This window comes from Oreochromis aureus, linkage group 3 (assembly GCF_013358895.1).
Source record: "Oreochromis aureus strain Israel breed Guangdong linkage group 3, ZZ_aureus, whole genome shotgun sequence".
In the NCBI taxonomy this organism is placed as follows: Eukaryota; Metazoa; Chordata; class Actinopteri; order Cichliformes; family Cichlidae; genus Oreochromis; species Oreochromis aureus.
Window position 1 is genome coordinate 83,452,311 of NC_052944.1, and position 24,564 is coordinate 83,476,874.

General features: G+C 40.8%; 1 protein-coding gene across 8 annotated transcripts in view; it reads left to right on the top strand.

Moving 5' to 3' along the window:
• The first annotated feature begins 10,269 nt into the window (after positions 1 to 10,269).
• Positions 10,270 to 24,564, top strand: part of LOC120438314 (programmed cell death 1 ligand 1-like) — a 30,890-nt gene continuing 16,595 nt past the window's right edge. For all 8 annotated transcript variants that reach the window (XR_005611798.1, XR_005611802.1, XR_005611799.1 and 5 more), the window contains exons 1-3: positions 10,270 to 10,535; positions 11,012 to 11,344; positions 16,258 to 16,590. Coding sequence is in view for 3 of the 8 variants with exons in the window: in XM_039608737.1 (XP_039464671.1) it covers positions 10,475 to 10,535; positions 11,012 to 11,344; positions 16,258 to 16,590 (727 nt within the window). In the remaining 5 variants the exon portion in view is untranslated. The remainder of the gene's footprint in view (positions 10,536 to 11,011; positions 11,345 to 16,257; positions 16,591 to 24,564) is intronic.

Here is a 24,564-nt window from a genome sequence, read left to right on the forward strand (position 1 = left end):
TAATTCAGAATTGGCGACTGAAACACGTAGGACACATAAGAACATCAGGAAATAAAAATCTGATAAATATAACCTCAGTAAAAGAAGTCAGTGTCAGCGGGGATTATGAGTACCGGGGCCTGCGCTTTGTCGGCGGTAATAACAGCTCGATTGCTTGCGAGGCGAGCGGGTCTATCCCACGCTCCGAAATCATCGAAGCACTTTTGCAAAGAGGCTGTATCTTGACAAACCGACCAGACATCTGAAGATTAAACCACTACATTCTTGGCTAAAAAAATATTTAAACGGTATTTGGTGACACACAAACAGGGTTTTTCCAAAGTTCAGTTCTGTTAGTTTCCACATGCCGGTTGTTGTGTGCTAAAAACAATGGCCACCAGGCCAAAGCAATGGTTTTGACTCGATCAGCGTTAACCCCGCCCCCTGAGTTTGATGGGTGAGGTTGACAGATAAAATTATTTCATGGTGAGACCTGAAGGAGTCAACTGTGCCAAAATGAATTAATTAAATACACCATTAAATAATTAATTAAATGTGTCAATAATTAAATGTGTCAATAATTAATTAATTACACATGTCGTAAATATTTATGTAATTAATTATTTCCGATTTTAATTAATTATTGACACATTTAATTAATTATTTAATGGTGTATTTAATTAATTCATTATGGCAGTCCTGGCATTCTTTGACCCTCCTATATTTTTATGTATGTGGCCCTCAGTGAAAAAAGTTTGGACACCCCTGGCTTACGCTACGATTCAGCACAGGAAAGGAGGGGGTGAGTAGCTCAAATGTGCTGTTAGCATGTTAGCAGAGCGATGCTACGGTGAACCGAGGAGCTATTGTCTTTATGTGAGCTTCAAGACAAGGGATTTTTCTCCCAGTTCAGAGCAGAATTTTTTTTGTTAAGATACTGGATGTTGTGTTTTTCTCCACAATTTTAATTATAAGCTAGATATATTTCTACTAATGAAATTAGTTTGCTAACAGCAACAGTGATGAGTCAGTGAGTCAGTTGGGCTTGTGAGTCATGATTCATGAGTCAGTAAAGTGATTCTCGAGTATTGAACGAGTCAGGTGCATCACTAGTAATGACAGCGGTTTTAGGAACATCTTCAATGTGCACGGGAACCTGGTGATACCCCCGCACCAAGTCAATTTTAGAAAAAAATCGAGGTCCCGGCGAGATTGGTGGAAAAATCCTGAATGTGGGGAATGGGGTAACGGTCATTCTCCGCCCATTATTTAAACGGCGGAAATCTCTGCATGGCCGCCGCCGACCCTCCGATTTGGGCACCATGTGAAGCGGAGAGGCCCATGCACTGTTTGAGCGCTGTACAATGCCAAGGCGCTCCATGGCTGCAAACTCTTCCCAAGCGATGGACAGTTTCGCGTGGTCGAGGCAGCGCGCACGAACACCGGGGGCCCGACCGTGGGAATATAATGCTCAACCCCGTGCTTCGTTACCGTGCTAGAGAAATTAGGGACAGACAGCGATGGAAACTCTAAAAGCAAACACTGAAAAGCATCCCCGGAGGTCACTACATTAGCCCGAATCAGGGGCTCGGCGGCCCGAGTAAAACAGGGTAGCGAAGAAAACGAGAGAGCATCAATGAAATGTCTGTTAGCAACATCGACAAGCAGTCCATGGGCACACAGAAAATCAGCACCTAAAATAGGCACAGAGCTAGCGGCAACAACAAAGTTCCACTGGAAATCCCGGCCATGAAAACAAACAATCACCAACCTTTTACCAAACGTTGTGATGGGAGAGCCATTAGCTGCAATGAGCTGCGGCGCGCAGTTCGCTGCTAGTCTGTCGGCAGCGGTCGGGGGAAGGAGGCTCTTCTGGGAGCCGGAGTCCACAAGAAAACGTCTCCTGGATCGCGAGTCCTCTATGAAGAGCAGCCTTTCTGTATTGCCAGGGGTCGCGGCTGCTACGGCGCACTGGCGGGTCCGTTTCCCTGGGCCGTGAAAGCGCAAGGCGGCAGACAGTGACGCGCTCTCGCACCAAAACGCTGATGGTAGAAACAGATGCTCTTTCCGCGGTGCCGGCGTGTAGCAATCCCTGCCGTCAGCAAACGGGCAGATGCTCCGGGGGAGGCAGGTGGAGTCGTGGCAACGACAGCATGTTCTCCATGAGCTCGAGAGCCGTACCGCCACCCAAGCCTGACAGGGTGAGGAGCTTTTCGACTCGTTCAGCGTCGGAGAGGGCATAGCGCTGAAGAAGCAGCTCTTTAAGGGTGGCGTATTTCCCTTGGGCGGGTGGGTCCCGGAGGAGGGTCATCGCGCGACGGGTGGCCAGCGGGTCGAGCAAGGCCACCACATGGTGATACTTCGTGTCGTCAGCCGAGATGCCGCGAAGGGCGAACTGAGCCTCCACGTGCACAAACCACGACGGGGGATCGTGGAGCCAAAAGTCCGTCAGTTTTAGCGCCACAGCAAACGTAGCTGCAGCAGGAGGCAGAGGACTGGCGGCCGCTGATGCATCCATAGCGGAGTCTGCGTTATCCTCGCCCCATAGCATGCTCGAGTCAGGGGTCACCAATGTGGAGGTAAGCATGGACGACACAGAGCTCTTAATTCTCACTCCTTCTTTATTCCTCTCCAACATCAACTGAACACATCGCACCACAAAACACAGCAACACACACTTCCTCAACACTGGATGTGAGGGAAGCCCTCTAGTGGTCTGCCACACTGCTTCAGATGAACCAGTTTTGAAAGTGCATTTCATACCCAGCAACACACTCAGACAGAAACTGGTTCATCCCACAGACAAAACTCCAAAATACAAACTTAACAATGTGTTGTATGCTGTACAGTGCAGCGAGGAATGCCCAGACCTCTACATTGGAGAGACCAAACAGCCACTTCACAAGCGCATGGCACAACATAGAAGAGCCACCTCCATGGGACAAGACTCAGCAGTTCATCTGCATCTAAAGGTCAAAGGTCACTCTTTCGAGGACGCCAATGTTCACATTTTGGACAGAGAGGACAGATGGTTTGAAAGAGGAGTGAAAGAAGCCATTTATGTTCACTGTGAGCGATCATCTTTGAACAGAGGCGGTGGTTTACGACACCAACTGTCTGCCATCTATAATCCAGTTTTTCCCTTTCCAGACGCCTTAACGCCCACTCACATCCTGGGCCATCTGACCTCAGGAAATCACATGATAGGGTGGGGCCAGGTTTCACAATGAGCTCACCCGAAACCCTGGCTGATTGTGACCCACACCCACTTTCACACCTCGGCTCATGTGATTAGGTAGAGGATCATCAGGGGGTCCTTTTGTCCCTCTTTGGGGGGAAACTCCTACTGGGTTTATATCTGGGACTCTCCACCATTGGACCCTTAGAACCAGAGGTGTGGACTCAAGTCACATGACTTGGACTCGAGTCAGACTCGAGTCATTAATTTTATGACTTTAGACTTGACTTGAAAAAATGTTCTAAGACTTGTGACTTGACTTGGACTTTTACACCAATGACCTGGGACTTGAATTGGACTTGAACCGGTTTACTTGAAAAAACTTGATATTTCACCCCAAATCTAAAATTTAACACGCATATTATATAGAAAGTGCACCATTAATTCAATTCATTCATTCATTTATTCACACCACACTCCGTACGTATGTGTGCGTGAGCTGTAGCACAGCCAATCAAATTAACCAGATTTTTTTAAAAAAAAATGCTCAAAAATGCTGCGAGTAGTTATTTTTTTTCAGGTACATAAACTATGAAGTAGTCAACAAAAAACTGAAATGCAATATGCAAAACATGCAAGAAGAGAATCACAGACTGAGATGGAACAACTTCCAACTTTGTCCGACAGTTGAAGTTGCATAAAGAATGGTGGTGCTTCTCTTTTGCTACGATGAGATAGCTGACTTAATCTAACTAGCAAATGTTGTCCAGGCTAGTTGGTGATACTGTTTTTTTTAATGTGTATGATATTTTTGTCATGCGATTTTAAAGCCGGTCCTACGAGCGCATCCAAGAATAACATGCAGCTTATCTCAGAACTGTCAGTGAAAATTATTCTTGGAGCTAAGTTTAATTGAGCTGCATTTTAGAGAGGTGCAATTTCACAATTTGTGTATATTTTCTAAGTTCAGTATTTCATCATGTGTTGAGAAAAACAGATTTAAAAATTACATGGTCTAATATTTACATTTAGCATATAACTGTAACATTCTTTTTTTTTTTTTTTTTTTTTTTTTTTCAAAGACTCGAAAGGACTTGAAATTCAAAGTTTCAGACTTGTGACTTTACTCGGACTTTTACACCAGTGACTTGAGACTCGACTCTGACTTGCCTGACATTACTTGAGACTTGACTTGTGACTTAACGATAAAGACTTGAGACTTACTTGAGACTTGCAAAACAATGACTTGGTCCCACCTCTGCTTAGAACTGAAGAAGCTTCTTGGATGAGAGGTGAAACGTCTTCAAGCAACTTAAACAAGTCCAGACGCTTTTCTTTCCAAGCTCCTTAGACGATTTCCTGAATTGTTTCTTAAATGCTCCCTGTCACAGTGGGAATGCATCTACTCCATGATTTCTAACTGGGAGAACTTGCAAAATTGCAGGGAGTTCAAATACTTATGTTCCTCACTAGTCTCACTTTTATTGTGATTATTTTTTTCCTGTTAAACAAACACAAATAAAATGAATTAAAGCCTTCCAAAGCTGCATGCAGCCTCCAGCTCCAGTTCCTCACAGCGTTACTGGAGGCCACGGTAATGCCATCCACAGTAAGAATCTGGTTAAATACCATATTACTAAGATTTTCAGGGCCGAGTACAATAACCTGAATTTTATCTTCATTTAGAAGCAGAAAATTAGAGGTCATCCAGGTCTTTATGTCTTTAAGACATGTGTGTTATCTAGCTAACATGAACTAACATGTAGTGAGTCGTTAAATCTTTAAATGACATTTGTAGAATTTGCCCACTTCCTCTCACCCACCAGTGAAAGCAGAGGGGAGGGAGAGAATCCTGTGCATGCACAGAAATGAACAGCTGGCAGAAAATGGACCCTCGAACAAATGCTCATCCTCTGAAAACTATGAGGTCTGCACATTTTTTCACTGTCAGCAGCAGTAATTTGCCCTGAACCAAATAATCCTAAAAATGTTTTTAAACCTCAAACCTATGAAGGCCAAAACGTGCTGGTCAAGCAACAAAGTTGTTCTTCATATTACTAAAATGTTGGAGCTTGTGCCTCTTCAGATGTTTGCTCTTCTCTGTGCTACTTGCAAATAGCCTGCAAATGCCAGAAACCTCAGTCCTGTTTCCACAGCTTTATAACATCATCCTGGTAGAAAATTATTTTTCAGTATCAAATCAGGCCACCAGGGGGCGGAGCGGTCTCAGAAGTTCAGTCGTGAGTAATATCCAACCTCTCTTCTTGCTCACAGCTCGTCTGATTGTGAGTCCCAACAGATCTAATTTCTCTGAGGGAGATGTTGTGACTGTAATCTGTGAGGAGGACCGATCTGATTGGACTGTGAGGAGAAACACGAGCAAACTGCAGAGGACTGAGTGTGGAGATGGGTGGGGACAACCAACTGGTCAATTATGTTTGATCAGTGTGCTGGTGCCTCACGACACTGGAGTTTACTGGTGTGAGTCCAGTAATGGTGTCATCAGTAACCTGGTTAATATCACAGTCACTGGTAAGCTGATCACTCTGACTTTACTTCTTATTTCATCCACAAATTGAGCTGAACAGCTGAGATTCTCTGTGCTGTTCTTCACTCATCACCTGCCTGACTGACAGAGTAATGAAGGAGTGTACTTCCCTCCCTGGGTGCTTCTTAATGTGTGAGGATATTCTCCATTACTGAGGGAAGACTGGTTTCCTTATTTAGATCTAAGCTCTGGATTATCTTGCATGTCTTGTGGCTCCCAAATGGCTCTTAATTTATTATCATCTGTAGCCTCATACTTTAGCTTTACTTGGCAAATGTGAGTGCTTTGTGTGTTGACAAATCCTTTTGCATGTAGTGTTTTTATGAAAAGCCTTTTAATTGCCTAATTTTGTGCTTTTGTTCTGTTACAAAAGCAGGGCTTCTTACTGTTGTTTAATATTTTAATCAAACCTTAATAATTAATCAAACCTGCACTGTAAACAAATCCACAGAACAGAAACAAACTAAACTCAGCAGCCAAACAGTTTGTCCTCAGTGCAGGTTGACATTCAGAAAAATCAAATCCCTCAGCTTGGATGGGCTGATGTGGTTTCTCCTTAGTCTCCGCCCTGTTTTTGAGAAGACTCTCCGAAGGAACAGATGTTGCCACAATGCACAGTCTCCCCTCCATCACCTTCAACAGGTATGGAAAGACTGTGGCCTCGGCCTGCCACCAGCTCCGTGGGCCTTCTCCATGTTGGATGAGGAGCTCCTCAAGATAACATTTCATCTCCATCATAACATCAGCTGTAGTATTTCTCTTTGCAGCATCTCCTGTAGCTCTTTCATCAAAGAGGCTCCACACAGCAGATGTTTGTGGCTCCTCCTTCACTTGGCCCTGTGATGGTGGAGCTGGGTGGGAGTGCACTTTGCTGCTGTGGCAGTTATTCTCTGAAGCGCCTCATCAACAGCTCTGTTGTCACTGAATGCAAGCTTTTTAAACCTACCATCCAGTAATGCAGTTTCTGAGGGGACGGTGTTGAACTCCACACACAGAAATTTTGGGTCCATGGCTGAACAAAGAGCTGCAACCACTTCCTTTACCTTCCGCACCATTACTGTCAGTTGGTTTTGGGCTGTCACTCGCTGAAGACCTTTGCAAAGTTGGAGCATTTTGGAGGCTGTGACGTAGCTGAAGGAGAGAAAACTGCAACTTTTAAAATTTTTTATTTTCTTTATTATTATTATTATTATTATTATTATTATTATCATTATTATTATTATTATTATCATGTGGCGTACAGCTTTTTGCAATTCAGTTTTGTCTATCATATGTGTTGTTTTTGCTATTAGTGACTGAATAGTAATAGAAAAAAACAACTGTCCTAGTTACGTGTCTGTATTTATCTCCACAGTCACCTCATAAGGTTGCAGGATGGTGCAGACCTCAGCTCCCATTCCTCTTGATTTAACCTATTAACAGGTGCATTGATCAGGGCCAGGGTGGAGATGAAGACATAGTTTGTTTCAAGAATGTGTTTCAACATATAAAATGTTGGGTTCCACCTGGTGGCACACTCTTGTTTGGGTCTCAACTCCGTCTGCCGCTGTGTGGACTTCAGTCTCTCTGCAGCTACTGTGCTTCTGTGGATAAACTCCACAATAGCCTTCACCTTGTCCACAGTTGTTTTCACCACCCACAGCTAATCTCTTATCATCAGGTTCAATGTATGCAACAGACATGGGTGGTGGGTCCACTTCATAATTTTTAATTCTTAAAAAAATAAAACTCTTTTTAGCTCTTCTACCAAGTTTTCTGCAGTGTGTCTGTCCATCAGCTAAGAGGCCATCTTGTGATTTTCAATAACGTGGAAGATCTAAAGGTCCAGCAGTCAATTGTCAGAAACACTGGTGGAGCTTTTTTCATCCTGTTTTGCCATAATGGATGTTCTGTGTCATATAGATTTAGGATCATTGTTACGGACAGTGTTTTTCTGCTAGGTAGAGTGTACGTGGGATTTAAGGCTTTGATGGGTTATACTCAGAGATGGGCAGTAATGCGTTACTTGTAACGCGTTACTGTAATCTGATTACTTTTTTCAAGTAACGAGTAATGTAAGGGATTACTATTGCAAAAACGGTAATTAGATTACCGTTACTTTCACGTAGGAACGCTGCGTTACTGCGTTACTAAAACCGTGATTTTTTTGCGAGAATGTCTCATGACAAGCGAGTGCGACGTTGGTGACAACAGCTGTGTGCAGATCATAATATATGGAGTGCGGGACAGAGTGTAGCATGCAGCGTTTAAAGCGTGGAAGTACTGACCTTATTTTGAGTTTGATTCCATAAAAAGTGACAAAAACATTAGTGTCCGTTGTGCGTGGGAAGAAAACTTCTTTTTACAGCGAAAAAACCCCATAAACTTCCAAGCAAGCACCGAGTGCGCTACGACGTAATGTGAAACTCACAGAGAAACTCGCGGATTCTTCCACTGACCGCTGCAGCACACCTGCACCAGGGCAAACCTCCGCCTACCCCACTCCTGCTTTACAGGTGAAAATAGAGCAACTAGTCTTTGATTTTATTTATTTTCTGCTGTGTTTTACTTGCATCTATTTGAAAGAGTGAGTGTAAACACAAAAAAATATTTTATTTTATGTGCTGGAATGTGCAGAAAATAGGTTTAAATGTTAAACAAATTTCTTCCAGTCAGAGAATGTTGCATATAATTTAATTTTTGCTTGATGCATAAAGTTAAAAGATTAAAACTAATAAAACAAGTTTTAAGAAGAGACTTTTCCATTTGATTACATTTTGTATGATGGATTATGCAGAAAAAGTAGAATTGGGCTGAAAGATCTATCGCTTTATCACCTATTCAGGTTGTAAATCGTGTTTTTAAAAAGTAACTAAGTAACTAAGTAACTAAGTAATTAATTACTTTTGAAAATAAGTAATCAGTAAAGTAACGGGATTACTTTTTGGGGGAAGTAATCAGTAATTAGTAACTGATTACTTTTTTCAAGTAACTTGACCAACACTGGTTATACTTGCACTACTAGTAGCTGCTGCAGCAGTTGTTGTTGATGGTTTGGGACCAGACACCCCAGGGTCAGGCACTCCTCCAACTGCACTGTGGGCAGCTTTGTGGCTGAGCCTGCACTCTGCTCTGCTGTTCCCAATATCTTTCACCTGCAGCCAGATGCTACTTTGTTTACAGGTGTCAGTGATATTTATGTGTTTTTGTGTTGCACTCACACTCTCCTCCATACTGCTGTCTGTCCTCTCACAGGTATGATGTGCGGAGCGATGCTGAAAAATCGGTACTTCCAATCCCAGCATTTCATGTTGCAGGATCAATTCCCCTATGAAAATATCAAAATCTAATTTGATTACATTTGTTTTTAATCATAAATATGACATACGTAAATTCGGCAATTAGCGGGATGGTCTGCAATACCCTGTTAATAGGAACTACAATCACCACCTCTCATTCATGTGCGTGCTACAGCTCTGCAAGAGTGTGAGCCAATCAGAAACCCGATGCACAAAACATTAGGCATTGCTCTGATCTGTTTGCTTCTTCAAACTTTTTTCTCACCACCTGCACCAAGTTTACTGTCAAGGAAATGTGGATTTAGAGTAAATGTTCCAAAAGAGTCAAACTGTGCCAGACAGACATGAGTGGATGATGTTAAAGCCTCATACATGAGCTCTCCTTACAGTCAGACAGGTTGTACTTTGGAATTTAGGCCCAGTTTCAACATCATATCAGAAGATGAAGCAGACACGCCTCAACCTTTGTCCTATCCTGTCTTTTATAGTAATGATAAAAGTTGTGAAATATCTTGTGGCAGGCAGGTTGTGCTTCACAGTATCAGGGTAATAATCAGAGACCAAGACTTCTTCGGGATTATTGTGCTTGATTCAGTTTTACACACAGGAGTTAGATTCACACTCACAGCTGATTTGATGTGAATCCATTAACATGTTTTTTCATGTTTTCACGTTATTTTTATCCCATCATGATGAGGAGAAGAAACACTGACGGTTCTCCTGAACTCCTGACAACAATAAGTGATCTGAGACCTTCTGGTTTATGTTGTTCAGGTTACTTAGTTGATGTTAATCAGTTTATAATAAAGTTCAACAGTTCCAGATGTCTCAGTACATCTGTTCACAGTTATGGACAATGAAGCAGCAGAAACACACACACAGACATAAACAGCAAATATTCTGCAGACAGAGGATGTTTCTGTTTCAGCTCTTCCTTCTTGATGGAAATGAGAAGAATGTGAAATCAAACCAGTTTGTCTTTCTGTCAGGTTTAAACAGCATTTATTATTAATCCCTCATGACTACAGCTAAATGCTGCCTCCTCCATAGAACAATATACATTTTCATACAGTGAAGTCATTTTGAAGTCCTTTGGCTGATGATGGTCTTTAGTGTGTAGCTGATGATGATGATGAGATACGTTATGTTTGTGTTGTTCTGTGGAAATCATTCAAGAACTGAACCTGTTAAACACTCAGACCTGCTTTAGATTTCACCACTTTAGTTATGACGCACTTATTTATGATGGTCCAAAGTCCAAAGTCCAAACATCACTCTAACGCAACTTTGATAAGAGACGTGGAAGTGTGGAGCTGGAGTAAGTGGCCGAAAGACAAATCTTTCAACTTTATTTAAACCTTAAACTTAAACTCATGTAGTCAGATTTTAAACTCAGGTTCAGTTATTCAGTGAAAATACCAACAGACTCAGATATAGACAATGGAATAAACTGCATGTTGGATCAACTGATGGAGGACAAGGAGCACAGAAATGTCTGCTGTAACTGCGTCACTCTGCTCCACGCTGATGTTTGTCCTGTTCGTCTCTGCAGGTGAGATTTAACTGTTAGAAACTAAACTGAGTTTATTTCTGAGATAAAGAGTCTCAGTCTGGTTTACATGCTGATAATATTTCTGTAAGAATTAGTTTCTGATTCATTCAGTGTTGCGATCGACACAAAGCTGGGTGGAGTCTGTGTGTGTTGGTGCAGTTTGCAGCACAGACACAAAGAAGTGTAATAATGTGTGTCAGTGTGATGTGTTATGTTCACTTATTATCAGCACATGTTGTTGTTCTGTGGAAGCTAACATCTTGTAGTTTCTGACACTTTGCATGTTTAGCATGAGGCTAAAATTCCCCCTCAGTGGGTCACTGGTGACCTGCTGGATGTTCAGAGGTTCATTAAATCCAACATGACTAAAAACTCAAATGTCAAAGGAAATAAACAAAATATTTAAAGTCAATCATTCTGATCATGATTGTACTTTGACCTTTAACCTCTCTGCTCTGTGTTGTTTCCTCTTTCAGACCAGAAAAACATCACAGCTGAGTCTGGACAGGACGTCACTCTGACATGTCGAGCTCCAAAAAACAACGTCATAGTTGTAGAGTGGAGCAGAACTGACCTGAGAGACAAATATGTGCTTTTGTACCGGGATGGGCGCTTTCTTCCAGCCAACCAGCATCCATCTTTTAAGAACCGGGTGGATCTGCAGGACAGACAGATGAAGGATGGAGACGTGTCTTTGATTCTGAAGAATGTGACGATTAATGACGCTGGAACATACGAGTGTTGTGTTTACATAGGAGAAACACGCTCATGGAAATTCACCACCACCAACCTTCATGTTGATCCTCCAGGTGAGTGAGTAGAGTTGAGTGTGTGTGTGATCAGAGGTGAAGCTGCTTCCTGGTTGTTGATGTGTGTTTGTTGTATGGATGAGCTGGTGGATGTCAGAGGTAGACAGATGTTTCTCCAGCTGTTGTCTTTGTGGCTGGTAGTCTAGAGTTGTAGAGCAGCATTGTTTGGGTAAGGTTAGAGCAGAAACAAAGACATTTATGAATCAGTCTCTTCTTCTCTTGCTCTCTAACTCGTCTGTAAACATGTGTGGGGAAACTCAATGTTAAAGCCTACAGCTGGAGGGGGAGGGGAGGGGTGGAGCTGGTGGTTGTGAGTCTGTGAAAGTGAATCCTGCCGGTGCCATAGCTGGTGAAAACGTACTTAGTGCAGACACAAAACGTCCATCAGCTTCAAAGTGTGTCAGAAAAATGTCCACATGATGACTGATGGATGAGAGAGGTCCCATTTTTGTTGTTGTGCACAAATCATTGAACAACACAAACACTTAGAGCTCCTTTCAGTGCTGCCTGTTTTGTTACTGCACACATTTCTGATGGTCCTACAGTCCAACGTAGCAAACATCTCCCTGAAGCCTCTTCCTTAGAGACCAAAGGTTGGATCAGAGCAGCTGAAAGGACACATCTATGAATGCAGTCAGAGACTTTCTCACAACCTCACACTTCATCTGATCACAGTTAGACTCAGGTTCTCTGTTAGGCAGGTACAATTAAAACTGTAGGATCAGCAGTAATAGTAACACAGTGATGGCTACTGTAACTTTCTCGGTCTGCTTGACAGGTGAAGGTTAGTTTGTATAAACCAAACTGTGTTTTATGAGGTGCCGTAAGGGACATTATTACTGAAACGCTCTCACACACACTACTGAAACGCTCTCACACACACTACTGAAATTTTACCTCTCACACACACTACTGAAACGCTCTCACACACACTACTGAAACGCTCTCACACACACAACTGAAACACTCTCACACACACTACTGAAACGCTCTCACACACACAACTGAAACACTCTCACACACACTACTGAAACGCTCTCACACACACTACTGAAACGCTCTCACACACACAACTGAAACGCTCTCACACACACTACTGAAATCCACTCACGCACTCCACTGAAACCAGAGGCATTTCCGCTGAACAGGAAGTTGTTTCCTGACAAGGAAACTGATGGAAAAAGTGGTATATTGCAAAACACTACAAGGATGTCTACTCAACAACCTGCTAGTACAGCGGTCCCCAACCTTTTTTGCGCCACTTACCATTTATGGCCGACAATAATTTCACGGACCGGCCTTTAAGTTGTCTTGGATTAATACAATAAAATAAAACCAGTACCACTTCCAAAAAAATAAGATTTATTCATAACACACGGGAAAAGACCCAGGGAAACCGAGTTAACAATATAAACGATATAAAAATAAAAAAAACGATAAATACCCTGAAAACAATAAATTTCAAACTCAAGCCTCAACTCTTGCGACCCGGTACCAAACGAATCACAGACCGGTACTGGTCCAGGACCTGGGGGTTGGGGACGGCTGTGCTTGTAGCTTAAGTGAAGCAGCCACATTACTTAACAATATTTTAGCTTCCTTGAATCAAGGAATGGATTCAAGGTGCAACAGGGAATTCGGCAAGTATGTCCTGTTTCCCCTAAGCTTTTTATATTGGCAACTCAGTTGTTAACACTATTAATCAAAAATTCTAACGACATACAAGGAATATTCGCAGCCAATTCGCAGATGATGCATCTATTTTTTTTAAAGAGAAATACGTGGTAGAGAAAACTAAATTTTTTCTAAAGCTTCTCATTTATCTGTCAGTATCAAAAAATGTGAACTACTCCCGATTCATACAAGCTCTGACTCCTCAATAGCTTTGGTTAGAGTTGAACCTAAAGTTAAATATATAGGGCTGATAATATCTAAAAAATCCAATTAGCAGAGAAGACACTAATATTTCTAACTGTATCTGTCAGGGTTCCTGGGTCGTTGACCCAGTGCTTTCAGTTTTGTTCATGTTCAGTTTATTTTGCCACTTCCATGTTCTCACTTCCTGCTTTTCCTGTGTCAGCTCGTCTCGTGTCATTAGCCAGATTATGTTCAGCTGTGTACTCACCGGTTTCTAATCACTCATCATTCAGCCTGTGTATTTATGTTCCTCCGTTCACCCAGTCCAGTGTCGTGTCATTGATGTTCGTATGATGTTATTGTTATGTTGTTCCCGTCGCTGTTAGGTTGTCCTCTGTTCAGTTCCGTCAGGTCAGCCAGTCAGTGTTTCATTCATTCATTCAGTCAGTCGTCCTGCCAGTCAGCCGTTTCCTACTTCCGTTCTGCTTGTTCATTCCACCGGCAATAAATACCAACCTTCACCTACCTACCTGTGAGTCCAGCGTTTGGGTCCTCCTTCTCTCATCCACGACACTAATCCTGACAGTATCATGGAGATGAAGAAATCACTTAGCCACTGGTTAACCAGAGACCTCGCTATTTTTGGCAGAAACATCCTATCTAAAGCTGAAGGCATCTCCAAATTGATTTGTCACTCTCTATATATCTCCTCTAAAAACATTAATAAGGCTAACACAGTTATTTTCACATTTTTGTGGAGGAATAAAACCCATTACATTGAAACATCTCAGCTTGTGAAGGAATACAATAAAGGTGGTATCAAAACTCCAGAATTTGAATTTATGGTTGGCACCCTTAGAATTAAATGGTTAAAATCTGAGATAATGAGATATACCCACAACTTCTCCCCATAATTAAACCTTATGGAATCATAGGATAATAACACTTAATCAAAAATCAATTTTCAAGAGCGACTGGTTTAAACAAAAAGATTATATTCATAACAGATTTGTTGGATGATAACGGTGTCATTCTAAGTTACACAGACTTTTCAGAAAAATATTGTCTAAACTGTTCGCAAAGAGAATATAACAAATTTTGTGAATTGGTCCCACTGCCTCTGCTTCATTTGATTAAAAATTTTATGATATACAATAAGTTCCCATCAGTGCTCCCAAATTTATTGCTAGGGCAATGTCAGCTGTTTGATAAAAATGCAATAATAGATTTATTAGTAGTTTCTTCAAAGACAAAATATTTCATAGTTACAACAGAATGGTTACATTGCATGGTTCTAATTTAGTTATTTCATATACTGGATAAAGCATACTAAACATTTATGAAATAGCCTATTCTACCTAAAGTTAAAGAAACACACTTAAAGTAATAAACAAAATTAATCCTGTGGCAGAATTTCTAAAAAAGAGATTTGGCTTTGAGGTGGATCAGTGTTCTTTTTGTACTGATGAAAATGAAACCCTAGAACATCTTTTTTTTCTATGCCCTATCACACAATGCATTTGGTGCAACTTAAAAAATTGGATTTCCCTAAATATTAATGATGTCCCACTATTTGAATTACATCATAAATTTTTTATATGGATCATCTAGCATTGGGTGTCATCATTATACTTTTGAATAAATATCATATCCATTGTGCTAAATGGAGGAACGCTAAGCCTTCTCTCCCTGGTTTTATTAATGATTTTAAGATATATTTTTCTTTGCTAAAAAAGACAAAAAGCACATATGCCAAAAAAATTAACCAGGATAATGCCCGTCTGCTATTCTAAATTTTGACTTATGCTGAGGCTTATATATTGTTAAGTAATGCAGCTGTTTCACTTAGGCTACTAGCAGGTTGCTGAGTAGACATCTGTGTAGTGGTTTGTTTGAAATCTACCACTTTTTCCTTCAGTTTCCTTGTCAAGAAACAACTTCCTGTTCAACTGAAATGCCTTCCTGTTCAACTGAAACGCCTTCCAGTTTAACTGAAACGCCTTCCTGTTCAACTGAAACGCCTTCCTGTTTAACTGAAACACCTTCCTGTTTAACTGAAACACCTTCCTGTTCAACTGAAACGCCTTCCTCTTTAACTGAAACGCCTTCCTGTTCAACTGAAACGCCTTCCTGTTTAACTGAAACGCCTTCCAGTTTAACTGAAACGCCTTCCTGTTTAACTGAAACGCCTTCCAGTTTAACTGAAACAACTTCCTGTTCAACTGAAATGCCTTCCTGTTCAACTGAAACGCCTTCCAGTTTAACTGAAACGCCTTCCTGTTCAACTGAAACGCCTTCCTGTTTAACTGAAACACCTTCCTGTTTAACTGAAACGCCTTCCTGTTCAACTGAAACGCCTTCCTCTTTAACTGAAACGCCTTCCTGTTCAACTGAAACGCCTTCCTGTTTAACTGAAACACCTTCCTGTTTAACTGAAACACCTTCCTGTTCAACTGAAACGCCTTCCTGTTTAACTGAAATGCCTTCCTGTTTAACTGAAATGCCTTCCTGTTCAACTGAAATGCCTTGGTTTTTCAGTAGTGTGTGTGAGAGGTAAAATTTCAGTAGTGTGTGTGAGAGCGTTTCAGTAGTGTGTGTGAGAGCGTTTCAGTAGTGTGTGTGAGAGCGTTTCAGTAGTGTGTGTGAGAGGTAAAATTTCAGTAGTGTGTGTGAGAGCGTTTCAGTAATAATGTCCCTTACGGCACCTCATACAAACAGCTGTAGCTCCATAAAGGCAGCATGCAGAGACTCACAGTGTCTTATAATGAGAGGCTGCTTTCTCTCACACATTATGTTCACTTATTATCAGCACATGTTGTTGTTCTTTGGAAGCTAACATCTTGTAGTTTCTGACACTTTGCATGTTTAGCATGAGGCTAAAATTCCCCCTCAGTGGGTCACTGGTGACCTGCTGGATGTTCAGAGGTTCATTAAATCCAACATGACTAAAAACTCAAATGTCAAAGGAAATAAAGAAAATATTTAAAGTCAATCATTCTGATCATGATTGTACTTTGACCTTTAACCTCTCTGCTCTGTGTTGTTTCCTCTTTCAGACCATAAATTCATCACAGCTGAGTCTGGACAGGACGTCACTCTGACATGTCGAGCTCCAAACAACAAGATCAAAGTTGTAAAGTGGAGCAGAGCTGACCTGGGAGATGAATATGTGCTTTTGTACATGGATCAGCACTTTTTTACAGATATCCAGCATCCATTTTTTAAGAACCGGGTGGATCTGCAGGACAGACAGATGAAGGATGGAGACGCGTCTTTGATTCTGAAGAATGTGACGATTAATGACGCTGGAACATACTTGTGTCATGTCTTAATGGAAGAAACACGCTCATGGGATCTCAGCATCATCTATCTTCATGTTGATCCTCCAGGTGAGTGAGTAGAGTTGAGTGTGTGTGTGATCAGAGGTGAAGCTGCTTCCTGGTTGTTGATGTGTGTTTGTTGTATGGATGAGCTGGTGGATGTCAGAGGTAGACAGATGTTTCTCCAGCTGTTGTCTTTGTGGCTGGTAGTCTAGAGTTGTAGAGCAGCATTGTTTGGGTAAGGTTAGAGCAGAAACAAAGACATTTATGAATCAGTCTCTTCTTCTCTTGCTCTCTAACTCGTCTGTAAACATGTGTGGGGAAACTCAATGTTAAAGCCTACAGCTGGAGGGGGAGGGGAGGGGTGGAGCTGGTGGTTGTGAGTCTGTGAAAGTGAATCCTGCCGGTGCCATAGCTGCTGAAAACGTACTTAGTGCAGACACAAAACGTCCATCAGCTTCAAAGTGTGTCAGAAAAATGTCCACATGATGACTGATGGATGAGAGAGGTCCCATTTTTGTTGTTGTGCACAAATCATTGAACAACACAAACACTTAGAGCTCCTTTCAGTGCTGCCTGTTTTGTTACTGCACACATTTCTGATGGTCCTACAGTCCAACGTAGCAAACATCTCCCTGAAGCCTCTTCCTTAGAGACCAAAGGTTGGATCAGAGCAGCTGAAAGGACACATCTATGAATGCAGTCAAAGACTTTCTCACAACCTCACACTTCATCTGATCACATTTAGACTCAGCTTTAAACTCACACATTTATAACAATCTCAATGGATCAGCTGAACACACAGAAGATAACATAGTCACTAGGTGTAATATGTGCTGCTATACTTTAGAAACCAACAGTGCCCGAGTTAATTCTTGATATTTATTAAATAATCGTTTTCTTATTTTCAAATGTGTGTCTGAAGCTGACACACGCGAGCAAAAACTGTTGAATTCATTTGAAAGTTAATATCTCTATAACATTTTTTAGTTCTTCAATATATGTTTAATCAGCATGTGGCTAAAGCTTTAAGCGATGCACTGGTGACCTTATGTGTGTTAACAGGTTAACTAATCAAATCCAGAATAACTCAGTCAAACTTGATTGTAAACGAAATAAACACATTAAAAGTAAACATCTCTGATCATAATTTCCATACTGTGCTATATGGGGGAATTATGATACCACTTCTGGGCTTATTTAGGCTCCTCATTTGCTCTTTTATTGAGAGTGATGACTTACAGACTCATGGCATCAGTAACACATAAAACAAGGAACGAAATACAGTGTTTAATATAAAAAGAAAAAACTAGCTAAATGTGGATGTTGAAATCCACAATATTTGCAAACATTTGCAGAAAATGACCAAATCCTGTAACTTTACACCAGAAAACAATCAGCTGTGATTTTAAAGATTGTTACCTGTCGAAATGTTTGTGATATTTTATATTTTTAGATATAGAGTGCAGAAAGAGGTGAAAGAAAAAGACACGTAAAGGAAGCTCTTAAAACATGCGGTTATCCTAACTGGGCTTTGATGCACAGAATAGATGCATAGACATCAACTAGTGAAGATCAGACAGACAAACGCAACAACATTGTCATCCCCAATTCAATTCAATTTTATTTGTACAGCACCAAATCACAACAACAGTCGCATACATCTCCTATGTAGCTGGTTTATCAGAAAAACTCCTGACATCCTAGTATACTGTATATGCTGTACAGTGTAGTGAGGAATGCCCAGACCTCTACATTGGAGAGAACAAACAGCCACTTCATAAACGAATGGCACAACATAGAAGAGCCACCTCCACGGGAGAAGACTCAGCGGTCCATCTGCATCTAAAGGTCAAAGGTCACTCTTTCGAGGATGCTGACGTTCACATTTTGGACAGAGGACAGATGACTGGATACAATTACTTCAGAAATGTGCAAAATTAAAAAATGGTTTAACAGGAACAAACTATCGCTAAATCTAAGTAAAACTAAAATATTCTTATTTGGGAATTCCCTTAGAAATGCACAAGTGCAGATTCATATAGATGGTGTGGAAATTGAAAGAGTACTTGAACATAAGTTTCTTGGTGTGATTATAGATGATAAATTAAACTGGAAGTCCCATATAAATCAAATACATAACAAAATTTCAACAAGTGCTTCAATCTTGAGTAAAGTAAAACATTCTGGACCACAAATCACTCCACATTCTCTATTGTTCCCTGATTGCACCGTATTTGCATTACTGTGCAGAGGTTTGGGGCAATACCTACAAATGTTCGCTATCATCAATCTTTATATTACAAAAAAGGGCCATAAGGATAATCCATAAAACTGGTTACAGAGATCATACAAATCCACTATTCTTAAAATTCTAAAATTCACAGATCTGGTTCATTTTCTCACTGCACAAATTATGTATAAAGCAATAAATAACCTGCTTCCTGACAATATTCTAAAACTGTTTTCTAAAAGGGAACAGGGATACAATTTGAGGGGGGAATTAAATTTAAAACATCCTTGTATCCGCACAACATTAAAAAGTTTTTGCATCTCTGTGTGTGGAGTGAAGCTGTGGAACAGACTAAGTAAAGATATGAAGCAATGTCCAAGCATGGCGCAGTTTTACAAGCGGTTTAAAGATATGGTTTTTACAGGGTACAGGGAGGAGGTAGAGATAGGGTGGGCTTGCGCAATATTTTGTGTGTGCGGGTGCACGGGTATGTTGGTATGGATATATATATCTGTAGGTTGTGTATCCTTTGAGGTGTTACTGGGGTTATTGAAAATGTGTATATGTGTGTATGTATATATACGTATGTATGGATAGATAGAAACATATATGTATATATTAGGGGTGCAACGATACACAAAATTCACGGTTCGGTTCAGTTCAATACTTTGGTGTCACGGTTCGATATTTTTTCGATACAAAAAATGTTCATGCCTTTTTAATTTGTCATTTATTAAAATTATAAATATATATTTTAATATAATATATTTCAGTACATTTTTTAAATTTAATGTTGCTGAAACAACAAAATAATAAAATAAAATAAATCTATCTGATTGAGAAATCACTCATCTTTGGAAAAGAGAGTTTATTACAGAGAAATGGCTCTTTCCAACTATACGCTTCTTCTGGGCTATATTCTCAGCAGCATATTAAACATATCAGGTCCCCATAAGGAGAATCATGTGCTAACGGCTGTCTAAATGATTCGGGTAAAGTTTGTAGCATGCGTGCTTGTTGTTTTTGTCTGCTTCCACTTGTCTTTGCACTAGGATGATGTTGGCGTAAATGTGCAGTCATATTCGCTGTGTTCCCACTAGTGCTGTCAGCGTTAATCTCGTTAAAATGACATTAACGCCATAACGCGGCAAATCTCCGTTAACGAGTTACCGCAGATCGCCCCGTGCGTGGGGCTAGACGGCGTCAACACGTTAACAAGCTAACTGCGCTAACGCACTAGTTCCCACCAATTGAGCATTGCGTGGCACATCCAACATACTGTTTTACTTTTGTCCATTATGCGCTTACCATCAGGGTCATACTTCACATGAAAACCAAGTTAGTTCCAAAAGCCAGATCTGAATGCGGGCGGGGGAGGTTCAATTTGCCATGTTGCAACGAGCTTAGCTTCTGTCTTGCTAGCTTGCGCTGCGCTCAGTGGATCTGCACTCGACAGTGCAGCCTAGGCAGAGTAGTCGAACGCAGATCCACTGAGCTCTCAACACAGACAGCATCGTCAGAAGAAAAGTTAATAAAATTAATAAATAATTTTGTATTGTTCGATACATATGTCTACCGAACCGAAAGCACTGTATCGAACGATTCAATACCAATACGAGTATTGTTGCACCCCTTGTATGTGTGTATATATGTGTATATATGTGTGTGTGTGTGTGTGTGTGTGTGTACAGGGAGTGCAGAATTATTAGGCAAGTTGTATTTTTGAGGAATAATTTTATTATTGAACAACAACCATGTTCTCAATGAACCCAAAAAACTCATTAATATCAAAGCTGAATGTTTTTGGAAGTAGTTTTCAGTTTGTTTTTAGTTTTAGCTATTTTAGGGGATATCTGTGTGTGCAGGTGACTATTACTGTGCATAATTATTAGGCAACTTAACAAAAACAAATATATACCCATTTCAATTATTTATTTTACCAGTGAAACCAATATAACATCTCCACATTCACAAATATACATTTCTGACATTCAAAAACAAAACAAAAACAAATCAGCGACCAATATAGCCACCTTTCTTTGCAAGGACACTCAAAAGCCTGCCATCCATGGATTCTGTCAGTGTTTTGATCTGTTCACCATCAACATTGCGTGCAGCAGCAACCACAGCCTCCCAGACACTGTTCAGAGAGGTGTACTGTTTTCCCTCCTTGTAAATCTCACATTTGATGATGGACCACAGGTTCTCAATGGGGTTCAGATCAGGTGAACAAGGAGGCCATGTCATTAGTTTTTCTTCTTTTATACCCTTTCTTGCCAGCCACGCTGTGGAGTACTTGGACGCGCGTGATGGAGCATTGTCCTGCATGAAAATTATGTTTTTCTTGAAGGATGCAGACTTCTTCCTGTACCACTGCTTGAAGAAGGTGTCTTCCAGAAACTGGCAGTAGGACTGGGAGTTGAGCTTGACTCCATCCTCAACCCGAAAAAGGCCCCACAAGCTCATCTTTGATGATACCAGCCCAAACCAGTACTCCACCTCCACCTTGCTGGCGTCTGAGTCGGACTGGAGCTCTCTGCCCTTTACCAATCCAGCCACGGGCCCATCCATCTGGCCCATCAAGACTCACTCTCATTTCATCAGTCCATAAAACCTTAGAAAAATCAGTCTTGAGATATTTCTTGGCCCAGTCTTGACGTTTCAGCTTGTGTGTCTTGTTCAGTGGTGGTCGCTTTCAGCCTTTCTTACCTTGGCCATGTCTCTGAGTATTGCACACCTCGTGCTTTTGGGCACTCCAGTGATGTTGCAGCTCTGAAATATGGCCAAACTGGTGGCAAGTGGCATCTTGGCAGCTGCACGCTTGACTTTTCTCAGTTCATGGGCAGTAATTTTGCGCCTTGGTTTTTCCACACGCTTCTTGCGACCCTGTTGACTATTTTGAATGAAACGCTTGATTGTTCGATGATCACGCTTCAGAAGCTTTGCAATTTTAAGACTGCTGCATCCCTCTGCAAGATATCTCACTATTTTTGACTTTTCTGAGCCTGTCAAGTCCTTCTTTTGACCCATTTTGCCAAAGGAAAGGAAGTTGCCTAATAATTATGCACACCTGATATAGGGTGTTGATGTCATTAGACCACACCCCTTCTCATTACAGAGATGCACATCACCTAATATGCTTAATTGGTAGTAGGCTTTCGAGCCTATACAGCTTGGAGTAAGACAACATGCATGAAGAGGATGATGTGGACAAAATACTCATTTGCCTAATAATTCTGCACTCCTGTATATGTGTATACATATATATATATATATATATATATATATATATATATATATATATATATATATATATATATATATATATATATATATATATATATATATATATATATATATATATATGTATATATATATATATATATATATGTATATGTATATATATATATATATATATATATATATATATATATATATATATATGTATATGTGTGTATGTGTGTATATATATATATACATATATATATGTGTGTGTGTATGTATATATATAGATATATATATATATATATACAGTGGCTTGCAAAAGTATTCGGCCCCCTTGAACTTTTCCACATTTTGTCACATTACAGCCACAAACATGAATCAATTTTATTGGAATTCCAGGTGAAAGACCAATACAAAGTGGTGTACACGTGAGAAGTGGAACGAAAATCATACATGATTCCAAACATTTTTACAAATAAATAACTGCAAAGTGGGTGTGCGTAATTATTCAGCCCCTGAGTCAATACTTTGTAGAACCACCTTTTGCTACAATTACAGCTGCCAGTCTTTTAGGGTATGTCTCTACCAGCTTTGCACATCTAGAGACTGAAATCTTTGCCCATTCTTCTTTGCAAAACAGCTCCAGCTCAGTCAGATTAGATGGACAGCGTTTGTGAACAGCAGTTTCCAGATCTTGCCGCAGATTCTTGATTGGATTTAGATCTGGACTTTGACTGGGCCATTCTAACACATGGATATGTTTTGTTTTAAACCATTCCATTGTTGCCCTGGCTTTATGTTTAGGGTGGTTGTCCTGCTGGAAGGTGAACCTCCGCCCCAGTCTCAAGTCTTTTGCAGACTCCAAGAGGTTTTCTTCCAAGATTGCCCTGTATTTGGCTGCATCCATCTTCCCATCAACTCTGACCAGCTTCCCTGTCCCTGCTGAAGAGAAGCACCCCCAGAGCATGATGCTGCCACCACCATATTTGACAGTGGGGATGGTGTGTTCAGAGTGATGTGCAGTGTTAGTTTTCCGCCACACATAGCGTTTTGCATTTTGGCCAAAAGTTCCATTTTGGTCTCATCTGACCAGAGCACCTTCTTCCACATGTTTGCTGTGTCCCCACATGGCTTGTGGCAAACTGCAAAAGGACTTCTTATGGTTTTCTGTTAACAATGGCTTTCTTCTTGCCACTCTTCCATAAAGGCCAACTTTGTGCAGTGCACGACTAATAGTTGTCCTATGGACAGATTCCCCCACCTGAGCTGTAGATCTCTGCAGCTCGTCCAGAGTCACCATGGGCCTCTTGGCTGCATTTCTGATCAGCGCTCTCCTTGTTCGGCCTGTGAGTTTAGGTGGACGGCCTTGTCTTGGTAGGTTTACAGTTGTGCCATACTCCTTCCATTTCTGAATGATGGCTTGAACAGTGCTCCGTGGGATGTTCAAGGCTTGGGAAATCTCTTTGTAGCCTAAGCCTGCTTTAAATTTCTCAATAACTTTATCCCTGACCTGTCTGGTGTGTTCTTTGGACTTCATGGTGTTGTTGCTCCCAATATTCTCTTAGACAACCTCTGAGGCCGTCACAGGGCAGTTGTGGAGCTGTTTTGCAAAGAAGAATGGGCAAGGATTTCAGTCTCTAGATGTGCAAAGCTGGTAGAGACATACCCTAAAAGACTGGCAGCTGTAATTGCAGCAAAAGGTGGTTCTACAAAGTATTGACTCAGGGGGCTGAATAATTACGCACACCCCACTTTTCAGTTATTTATTTGTAAAAAATGTTTGGAATCATGTATGAATTTCGTTCCACTTCTCACGTGTACACCACTTTGTATTGGTCTTTCACGTGGAATTCCAATAAAATTGATTCATGTTTGTGGCTGTAATGTGACAAAATGTGGAAAAGTTCAAGGGGGCCAAATACTTTTGCAACCCACTGTATATATGTGTGTGTGTATATATATGTGTGTGTATGTATATATGTGTGTGTGTGTATATATATGTATATGTGTGTGTGTGTGTGTATATATGTATATATGTATATGTGTGTCACGACTTGGTGAAGATCTGTAAATAAACAGTCTCTGTTTAAACGGTACTCAGGAGTCCTACGAGTGGATCCTCTAAGCAACCCGTGACAATGTGTGTTTATATATATATATGTGTATGTATATAAAAAAAATTACACATAACATATAATGTAACTGCAAGGAGGTATTTCTGTAGTCTATTGATTACTAGATAGTGGAAAAGGGGTGGGATTAAATAAGCTTATGCTTCTTCCTACTCCTTTTTGAACATGAAAGTTATTTGTTGTTGTGGTTGCTCGTTTTCCTTGTGTTTTGCTTTGTTTATTTGTCTCTTTTAATTCTATGTTGTACTTTTTCAACATGTTCAAAATAAAGAATCAATCAATCAAAGAGGAGTGAAAAAAGCCATTTATGTCCACTGTGAGCGACCATCTTTGAACAGAGGCGGTGGTTTACGACACCAACTGTCTGCCATCTATAATCCAGTTTTGAGATCCCTTCCCACATGCCTTAACGCCCACTCACATCCTGACCTCAGGAAATCACATGATAGGGAG